This window comes from Chrysemys picta, chromosome 5 (genome assembly GCF_011386835.1).
Source record: "Chrysemys picta bellii isolate R12L10 chromosome 5, ASM1138683v2, whole genome shotgun sequence".
Lineage (NCBI taxonomy): Eukaryota > Metazoa > Chordata > Testudines > Emydidae > Chrysemys > Chrysemys picta.
Window position 1 is genome coordinate 143556464 of NC_088795.1, and position 10129 is coordinate 143566592.

The 10129-nt window shown below is 60.6% G+C and overlaps 1 protein-coding gene across 3 annotated transcripts; it reads left to right on the plus strand.

Moving 5' to 3' along the window:
- Positions 1–352: 352 nt before the first annotated feature.
- Positions 353–9386, plus strand: LOC101941653 (probable N-acetyltransferase camello). Of its 3 annotated transcripts, none has more exons than XM_008177313.4 (3): positions 381–509; positions 2921–3015; positions 7707–9386. In XM_008177313.4, the coding sequence occupies exon 3, from the start codon at positions 7713–7715 to the stop codon at positions 8376–8378; it is 666 nt and encodes a 221-aa protein (XP_008175535.2). In that variant the 5' UTR covers positions 381–509; positions 2921–3015; positions 7707–7712; the 3' UTR covers positions 8379–9386. The 3 variants fall into 3 exon arrangements, with proteins under 3 accessions (XP_023969543.3, XP_008175535.2, XP_065454497.1); XM_065598425.1 differs by lacking the exon at positions 381–509 and adding an exon at positions 548–566; XM_024113775.3 differs by lacking the exon at positions 2921–3015 and having other exon boundaries at positions 353–509.
- Positions 9387–10129: the final 743 nt, after the last annotated feature.

Below are 10129 nucleotides of genomic sequence, written 5' to 3' on the forward strand. Positions count from 1 at the left end.
CAAAGCCCCTGGCATGGGCCACTCACAGCCGGGCCAAGGGGGCAGCCCTGTGGGGCGGGGAACAGGTGGGGGTGGGTGACCCCATGGCCCTCCCCAGGCAGTTTCCGTGTCCCTCCCTGCCCCTCGGGTTTCAGCCCTGCTGACATCTTTGGTGAATAGGCCACGCCCCTGGTTTTTAGGCCACGCCCACCTGCGGGAGGGGTTAGTCTAGGGGATTATGCCTCACCCCTTGGGGATCAGAGCCCGCCCCCTTTCCCAGCGTGAGGCCATGTGACATTAGGCCCCGCCTCTCTAAAGTGCGTCCTGACCCCTCGGGTAAGGCCACGCCCCCGCGCACGCCGCTCCCTCCCCGCCCAGCGCCCCGCTGGCCGCCTATTGGCTGGTGAGAGTTTGTGGGCGTGTCCCCAGAAGGAGCGCGTCCAATGAGCAACGGCTCCGGGCAGCGTCACGTGGGTGCTCTGGGGGCCTCTGGAAGTGGCGTTGCAGAGCGAGGGAGCCCGGGGCGGTCGGTGAGTGGGGGCGGAGGGGCCGGGCCGGGCCCTTCCCGGGCGCCGCGGGGCGGGGCTGTGCGTGCACAGAGCCGGGCCCGGGGTGGGGGCGCCCGGGGGGGCTGGGTTGGAGGCGGGGGCGCACGGGGGGCTGGGTTGGAGGCGGGGGCTGGGGCGCGCACGGGGGGGCTGGGTTGGAGGCGGGGGCTGGGGGGCGCACGGGGGGGCTGGGTTGGAGGCGGGGGCTGGGGGGGCGCACGGGGGGCTGGGTTGGAGGCGGGGCTGGGCGCGCACGGGGGGGCTGGGTTGGAGGCGGGGGCTGGGGGGCGCACGGGGGGGCTGGGTTGGAGGCGGGGGCTGGGGGCGCACGGGGAGGCTGGGTTGGAGGCGGGGCTGGGGGGGCGCACGGGGGGGCTGGTTTGGAGGCAGGGGCTGGGTTGGAGGCGGGGGTTGGGGGGGCGCACAGGGGGGCTGGGTTGGAGGCAGGGGCTGGGGGGGTGCACGGGGGGGCTGGGTTGGAGGCGGGGGCTGGGGGGGCGCACGGGGGGCTGGGTTGGAGGCGGGGGCTGGGGGGGCGCACGGGGGGCTGGGTTGGAGGCGGGGGCTGGGGGTGCACGGGGGGCTGGGTTGGAGGCGGGGGTTGGGGGGACGCACGGGGGGCCTGGGTTGGAGGTGGGGGGCTGGGGGGACGCACGGGGGGACTGGGTTGGAGGCGGGGGCTGGGGGGACGCACGGGGGGACTGGGTTGGAGGCGGGGGCTGGGGGGGCGCACAGGGGGGCTGGGTTGGAGGCGGGGGTTGGGGGGGCGCACGGGGGGCCTGGGTTGGAGGCGGGGCTGGGGGCTGGGGGCGCACGGGGGGGCTGGGTTGGAGGCGGGGGCTGGGGGGCGCACGGGGGGGCTGGGTTGGAGGCGGGGGCTGGGGGGGCGCACGGGGGGCTGGGTTGGAGGCGGGGGCGCACGGGGGGCTGGGTTGCAGGCGGGGGCTGGGGGGGCGCATGGGGGGGCTGGGTTGGAGGCGGGGCTGGGGGGGCGCACGGGGGGGCTGGGTTGGAGGCGGGGCTGGGGGGGCGCACGGGGGGCTGGATTGGAGGCGGGGGCTGGGGGGGCGCACGGGGGGCTGGGTTGGAGGCGGGGGCGCACGGGGGGCTGGGTTGGAGGCGGGGGCTGGGGGTGCACGGGGGGCTGGGTTGGAGGCGGGGGTTGGGGGGACGCACGGGGGGCCTGGGTTGGAGGCGGGGGCTGGGGGGACGCACGGGGGGACTGGGTTGGAGGCGGGGGCTGGGGGGGCGCACAGGGGGGCTGGGTTGGAGGCGGGGGTTGGGGGGGCGCACGGGGGGCCTGGGTTGGAGGCGGGGCTGGGGGCTGGGGGCGCACGGGGGGCTGGGTTGGAGGCAGGGGCTGGGGGGCTGGGTTGGAGGCGTGGCTGGGGGTGCACGGGGGGGCTGGGTTGGAGGCGGGGGCTGGGGGGGTGCACGGGGGGCTGGGTTGGAGGCGGGGGTTGGGGGGCTGGGTTGGAGACGGGGGCTGGGGGGCGCACGGGGGGCTGGGTTGGAGGTGGGGGCTGGGGGGTGCACGGGGGGGCTGGGTTGGAGGCGGGGGTTGGGGGGCGCACAGGGGGGCTGGGTTGGAGGCGGGGGCTGGGGGGGCGCACGGGGGGCTGGGTTGGGGGCTGGGGGAGCGCCTGGGATAGGGGCGGGGTTGTGGGTGCGTGGAGGATGGGGGGGGTGGTGCACGGGGGGTTGCTGGGGGCCCGAGTGCACGTACGGGGGGGGGCGTACGGGTGGCTGGGTTGGAGGCGGGTTGGGGGTGTACGGAGGAGGAGTGGGTGAAGGGTTGGGGGCAGGGTTATGGGTGCACACCGGGGGGGGGGGGGGGGGGTTGTGGGGCTGGGACCTGGGGGCTCCAGTACTGGGACTGTGGTTTCCGCACCCAACTGGGGAGAAGAGAAACATCCGTCCCCCTCCCCCCCGCCCCGAATCCCCTTTGGCTGTGGCCGTAGTCAGCCCCCCCGCCCCCAGGGGTCCCCTGAGGCATGTTGCCCGTAGCGTGCCCTGCCCCCCAGCGCACACCCCTGCATGGGCAAGCAGTGCCTGGCAGCGACCGCAGCCGCCTCCGGCAGAGCCCAGCCGGGGTCCCGATCCCGGGACGCTGCAGCCACTGGGGCAGGCTCCTGCAGTGTCCTGTCCTGGGGCGTGAGGTGTCCCGCGGCTCTAAGGGCTTGGCAGGGCCTGTGCCCATCCCGGGGTGTGACTGTACCGCGTTGCTGCGGCGCTGCCAAGAGCCAGCCCTGACCCCGCGGGAGCCGCCTGTCAGTGCGGGGGCGACTCCCAATAGCCCTGCGCTCCTGCCCCTCGGTCAGACAGCAGGCTACACCCGGACACTTGCCCAGCGGCTAATAACCCCGGGGCTCAGTTCATTCTCTCCTCTGTAGCACACACAGGCGAGCCAGGCACTTCACAGAAAGCAGGTGGCCGGTTCCTGGGCTGAGGCGCTGAGCCGGCACTGGGGTCAGCATTGCAGAGCCTTGTGAGTCTGACTGAGGTCGCTGGAGCTCTGCGTGGGTTCCTGGGTCTGGTTGGGGCCTAAATGCTGTGGGATCCGTCCCTTTCAATTGTAACCACTTCCTTACTATTGCATTAACAAGGGGCTGCTTATTTGCATTTCACCGCTGTTTTTTTTTAAAACGAGGGGGGGAAAGAGGGCAATTAACTGATCCCAGTTACAAAAAGAAGCTCACACTCCACGGAGGTGAGTAACTGCTGTGTCAGGGCTGAGCACCCTGGATAGCTTCTGGTCAGTGAAATGTGCCGCACAGGCTGCAGCTCCGGACAGATTCTCCTGAGCACGTGGAGATGATTTTGAATCTCCTGTATTTTTGTTCCCCGGTGGATTTTTCCCAGCCTGAGTGGTGGCTGCACTCCAGAACGAACCCCCGTTATGGGCCAGCTCTCACCTCTCTGGGTGGAAAGCCACTGGTGGCTTTGTAAGGTGTGGGGGAAGGAGCTGAGCTCAAGCGTGGAGACCCGTAGGAAGCCACCTGGGAGTGAGATCCAGAGGTAGGGGGCTTCTTGCTTGGGGAGGTCTTGCAACCTTAACTGATACTTGCAAACTCCCATCATAGGAGTGCAGGTTTGAGCCTGGCTTATGTTCTACTTCTAGGCATTGACAGAGCACTGGTCGCTGCCCCACCTAGGCCCCTGCAGTGGGGATGGAGCTCTAGCTCATCAGGTGGGGTTTTATTTTGCTGTGATGGGAGGCCAGGAGCCTCCTGGAATTTTTCCCCTGCTCTCCCCCCTCCCCAGGCTTCGTTCTCTGGTTCTGTGTTGTGGCTGTGTGCTCCCTCTCTCCCAAGGTGACCCCACCCGCTCTGTCCTGAGCCTCGGCCAGAGGACAGCTGTCACTCGAACCATGGGAGGTGCTAATATAACCCTCGTTGCACCTGCAGCACATTCGGCCCTGGGGCAAAGGATGAGCTCGGGTCCTGGAGAACGTGGATCCCCATTGGGATCACGCTGCCTGTAGCCCACCTGGGCGTTCTGGAGTAGGATGTTTTAGGGCAGGGGTGGTCAATAGGCAGACGGCAGAACGAATCTGGACAGCCAGGCGCTTCTGAACGGACCCCAAAGGGGCTGACGCAGAGCCGGGGCTGCGTGTGTGGAGCCGGGCTCACTCCCCAGCGCAGGGCCCCCCAGCAGGGAGCAGGCGGGGGGCAGGGTGCAGTGTCCCCAGGTGGCTGCCCCCACCAGCTCTCTCGGCCGGCCGGCAGCAGCGCAGGCACTGGTGTTAGCCAAATGGGCTCGTTTCCTCCCTGGAGCTGCCCAATTACCCCAAGGAGGCACGGAGAGACAAGAGGACAAATACCAGACCCTTTATTAGTCAGTCAGCTGAGAGGGTGCTCTACTCGGCTAGTGCCTGAGAAAGAGACACACCTTACAAGCACAACTGGGCCCTTTTTATACAGAGAGACAAACAATTTAGCGTGTCTAAATTCTGCTAACCTATGCATTGCTTAAATTCAGTTCTAGTAGTAATCAGGATACATCTGTTTAGCTTCCCGTCCTTCACATTCCTTTCCCAGGGTCCGTCCAACCCCTCCCCTTTGCCATATATCTTCTATACATCCTGTATACATGCAGCTTCATGCATGGGAAACAACAGTGAAAGCTAAGATAAGCATATTTACTGGGATAACAAGCAGAAGCCGAGATAAACATGTTTTTCAGTTCTTGGGCCTAACACTGGCATCCGGGCCCAGTGAGTGGGGCGGCGGGAGCCTCTCGGGGGGGGAGCTGGGTGGGGGGCGGTTGGGGGGTTATATTCTCGATCCTGCAATGGGGAAAGTCTGAGGCTGGCTCTGACTCTGAGGAATGAGCAGCCGCTTTTCTCTCTCACTTCAGTCACCCTCCCATTCCCTCTGCTCATTGGCCTATTCTCCGCCCCCCGCCCGAGATCACTGTCCCCCACTCTGGTCTGTTCTGGTGGGGGCAGAGTGAGAGTTTGTCAGGGTCACCCCCCAGCCCCATGTGAGAGGAGAGGGACTGTAGCTCCAATCCATTGCCTTTCCCAGCTCAGATACAAATCGGGGGCATAACAGGTAAAACTGAAAGCTATTTGGTTACTGGTAGCCCAGAAACCTGCCCTCACTGAGAGCTTCCTCTTGCACCAGTGACGTCCATGGGAGTTTCCATGGACTTTAAAGGGAGCCGGATCCGAGTAGGGCGCTGTGAAACGTTCTGTTTTGACAGGAGCGTGACCACGTCTGAATAAATGGTGGCAGATCAGATTTGATGCAGTTAGCTCAGATGATTTGGATCTTGTGCCGGGAGTTGGGATCAGCCTGGGGTTTAATAGATGCGTAGCAGATAAAATAACGTCCTAAAGGAAAATAAAATAGAAATTTCATAAATAACAGGGAACAATAAAGGAAAACATTTGAACTGGTAGAAAATTTTTTGAACAAAAGTTTTTTTTAATGGAAAAGTGGGCTTCTCTGGGAAATGGAAAAAGTGAAAGTTGTTTTTTTTCAACTTTACAATTTATTTTTTCAAAATTTTGTTATAAACATTAATGATGGGGTTATGAAAAATGTTTGTTTACTGAAAACCCAGTTTTTCATTAAGTGAAAACATTTGGAAAATTGGAAAGAGTCCAGTGGTGGGCAACAAAAATGATTCTGGGTCTGGAGCACATGACTTATGAGGAGAGGCTGAGGGAACTGGGATTGTTTAGTCTCCAGAAGAGAAGAATGAGGGGGGATTTGATAGCAGCCTTCAACTACCTGAAAGGGGGTTCCAAAGAGGATGGAGCTCGGCTGTTCTCAGTGGTGGCAGATGACAGAACAAGGAGCAATGGTCTCAAGTTGCAGTGGGGGAGGTCCAGGTTGGATATTAGGAAACACTATTTCACTAGGAGGGTGGTGAAACACTGGAATGGGTTACCTAGGGAGGTGGTGGAGTCTCCTTCCCTGGAGGTTTTTAAGGCCCGGCTTGACAAAGCCCTGGCTGGGATGATTTAGCTGGGAATTGGTCCTGCTTTGAGCAGGGGGTTGGACTAGATGACCTCTTGAGGTCCCTTCCAACCCTGATATTCTATGAGTCTATGATTCTATGATTTCTGGGCTGTGTTTTGGTTTTAAAACCAATCACAAAAATAGCAAGAAATTGTTCGTTTTCAGAGCTGGTGAAATGGAGACAACTTTGATTTTTTTGTCACCAATTTTGTTTTTAAATTGTCAACCAACTCTTGAGAAAATAAAGTAGCAAAAAACCCAACTAAAATAATAATGTGGGAATAATCTAATAAAATTCCAATAAAAGAAGACTGGAGTCTAATCCTATGATACAATAATGTAACACAAAGTAGATTAAATAAAGGCCTGATCCTGAATACACTTATTGCCTCGGGCCCCAATCCTGCAAATACTTCTGCCCATGCTTAACTGTACTGTCATGAAATCAAGGGGACTTCAAGGTAGTAAAGTGGAGCACAAAAGGGTTTGTAGAATTGGGTGCTAACTTAATAACATTGGCCGTAATCCTGCAAAGACATAAGCATGTGCTTCATGTATACACTCTGAATAGTCCCATTGCTTCAGTGAAGCTACCCGCAGCGTGTGAAGCTGATCACACGTGTGCATCTTTGCAGCATAAGGGCCGTTGTCTATTCTAGCTCCCCTTCCCACTCCCCTTCTTCCGGCCTTTGAAGCCCTGTCCTGTGACAGCAGCAGAGAAATGCACCGGTCGGTCGGTAGTTGTGATCGGGAGTGTCAATGTCCTCGAGAACTGACTGTATCCCGCGGTGTACACCTTCAGCAGCCTGCCGGGTTGAATGTATTCCCTCAGGACTGACCAAACAAAGTCCCTCCCAGTACACCGACCCCCGAGTGGGTTGGGTTTATTTCTCATTTAATGCTCTAAAACTCTAAGCAATGGCCGCAGGCTGTATCACCCAGCACTGAATGTGTTTGTTGAACAGGGGCGCTTGCAGTGGGAAGTCTGGACCTTGACACAAACTAATTGAGGGCCCCGCTTTAGTGTGTGCGAACGTGGGCAGGGAAGCAGGCAGCTGGGGGTGCTGCTGTGGGGGATGAAAAGGAGGCTGGTACTGGGGTGGAGCTGAGCCGGCGTCCTGCGTCCGTGTCTCTGTTCTGTTGCTGCGTCTGTCACTGTCTCGCTTTGGCCCGTTCACCTCAACCCTGCCTCAGCTTCCCCATCTGTGAGGAGGAGGCGATAGTTCCCTGCCTCCGCGGCTGTGGGGCCCTCGGGCGCTGTGCTGATGGGTCAGAGGGAAGGCAGTGCAGTGATATGGCACCGGACTGGGAATCACGCCCCCGGGATCTCGGCCTGCTCCTGACACTGACCTGCAGCGCGACCTTGAACGAGTCACTTCCCTTCTCTGGGTCTCTCTTTTCCCCCTGACCCGGAGTCTGTTTAAACTGTAAGCGCTTTGGGACTCGTAATGTAGGTCCATGCGCAGCTTTTAGCAGTGTGAGGCCCTGGTCTCAGATGGGGCTCTAGGAGCTACACCCGCTAGTGCTCGCAGCCCCTCTGAGGGAGAGGTGACTACATGCACCTTTCGTCTAGCTGGGGAAACTGAGGCACGAGATGGGGGCAATGACTTGCCTGAGGCCAGAGAGGGAGCTGATGGCTTGCAGGCCTGTGCTCATTGCTCTGCTGACCCACGGCCTTGTGCTGAGCTGTTCTCTCCTCTCTCTCCAGGGCGCCATGGCAGACTATCGGATCCGCGAGTACAGAGACGAGGACTACGAGGCGGTGCGCGAGATGTTTGCCACTGGGATGAGCGAGTACGTCCCCACCCTGTGCGTGCACGTGCTAAAGCAGCCCTGGGTGATCCTGGTACTGGCCTGCACCTTCTGCGTTCTGCTCACCAGCTCCAAGTCCCTCCTGCTGCCCATCCTGGCCGTCACGCTGCTACTGGCTATGGGGCGGCAGCTGCTCGGCTACTTCTGGACCATGTATATCGAGCACTGCTTAAAGGAGGACCTGCTGGACATCAGGACGACCTACATGTGTAGCAAGGGCTCCTGCTTCTGGGTGGCAGAAGCGGAGGAGTGTGTGGTGGGCACCGTGGCTGCCAGGCCGTCTGCCGAGCAGGAGGGGGAGCTGATGCTGAAGCGGATGTCGGTGCGGAAGGACTACCGGGGGCTGGGCGTCGCCAAGGCGCTCTGCCAGGCGGTGATCTGCTTCGCCCAGCAGCAGGGCTGCCGCGCCGTGGTGCTGAACACCCTGATGGTGCAGGACGAGGCCCGCCTGATGTACGAGCGGGTGGGCTTCGAGAAGTACCGTGACGACGTGCTGCCCACCGTCTACGGGAGACTGGCCAACGTCACCATCTCCAAGTACAGGTACGGCGTCCCCCGCAGGAGCTGACGCGGGAGCGGACTCCGCGCTGCTGCCAAGGGCTGGAACCAGTATCTCCTCCTATTCCCTCGCCCCGGAGCATACAGAGCGCGGAGGGTGAGACGCAGCTGACCGGTCGCCCTGCAGAGCGCTGGCCTGAACAAAGTGGTGTCTCGCTCTCGCTGGCCTGTGCTACCGATGTCTGATCGCTCTGTGCAGAGGGGGAGAGCCGACCGGATCCGCTTCGGCCTGTTGCCTGGCTGCCTTCTCGAGGCGCAGATGGTGTGTGCTGGCCTGACAGGCCCCACTGACATTGTCCCGCTGACCTCCGGCCTTGTCTGCACCAAGGGCTGGGAGCTGGGCGGCCGGAGCTGGGCCCGGTGCGTTTGAGGCCTTTTCAGTACGCTGCCTTGACGCAGCAGTTCAGACTGGTTCCTCAGGTTGAGCGTGTTGGGCTCCGGGTAGTCTGCGTGCACAGGAGACTCGCCCAGCCTCGGCAGGGAGGTTTCCATGCTCATCACTGGGACGGGATGACTCTGGGGGGTGGGTCATGGTGAGATGCTGGTAAGTCACTGGTTCAAACCCAGGTCACATGGTTGGATTCAACGCCATTCCCACGTGCATTGCGTTCTTTCAGTGGCCTTTGAGGAGACCAAGTGGTCTTGGAGCGGGGTATCACACCTGGATCTAACTGGATGGGGTGTCGTCGTCAGCGTCAGAAGCTCTAGAGTGAGTGGGCCATGGGGACTGAAGTCCCCTCCTGTTTGGAGGAACCTCTTTGTAACCAAAACCTGTCTCCACCCCTGTCCATCCAGCCCTTCTTCCTAGCATTAAATCCACCTAGAAATCCGACCAGGCATTTGTGTCGTTCTCCCCAGCAGGCTGCCTGCGGGTGGTGTCCCGCCATCCGGCACTCAGCGGAGCCTGCTGCCTAGGCAGCGGCTCCGGGTGCTGGGAGGCCCAGCTCTGGGCCCGTGCTGCGTTGCTGTAGTGTTGGTGTTGTGGAACTTTTGGTGAATAAAGAAATTGCTACATCGCTTTCTCATGCAAGCGTCTCTCTTCTGCGCCCTGCTACCGTCGCCCCCCTCTGCCTTGGGTGAAGCGTAAGAAGAGCCCAGAGAGTGGAAACGTCTTGTAACGGGTTGTGTGTGTGCGATATGTAACACCACAACGAGCGGCAACAAGGTGAATAGCACATCCCCTTCTCGTAGGGCATAAACAAGAGAATGGCCACTGTCATGGAAAGGCAATGCAGTTAAATCTGCTTGGGAAAGTATTTCCTCTTAGTGTGCAGTTAGCCTGTGGAACTCATTGCCACTAGATGGGACTGTTCTGACCATCCAGTCTGTCTGGCCTTGGAATCTCCCTAGGAACCTCTAAGTATTATTGAGGCCACAGGCTCATCAGGGATCAAAAAGGGCTTGGCCCCGTAGGGATAAGGAGAGCAGCCAGCGTGACCATATGTATATCACTAACGGCTGCGACAGAGAGACACTTCCCCCTTACTGCTACAGCAGGAAAGCCCAGATGCAGCGTGTTTGGAGTTGCCTGGGATGCAACTTGTGCATGTTTCACACAGCCCCAAAGTCCCTTCCCCACAACCAGCTCTGGGCACGCTCAGACCCTCTGTGACGAACTGGGACTGTTCTTACTGTGGTCTGTGAATGCTGACAGGGGAGTGTGGCTAGGATAGTCTGCATTGGGGGATGGGAGTCTGCCCGAAGGAGAATACCTGAGCATGTAACATGAGAACCCAGGAAGGGGTTGGAGGCCAGGTGACA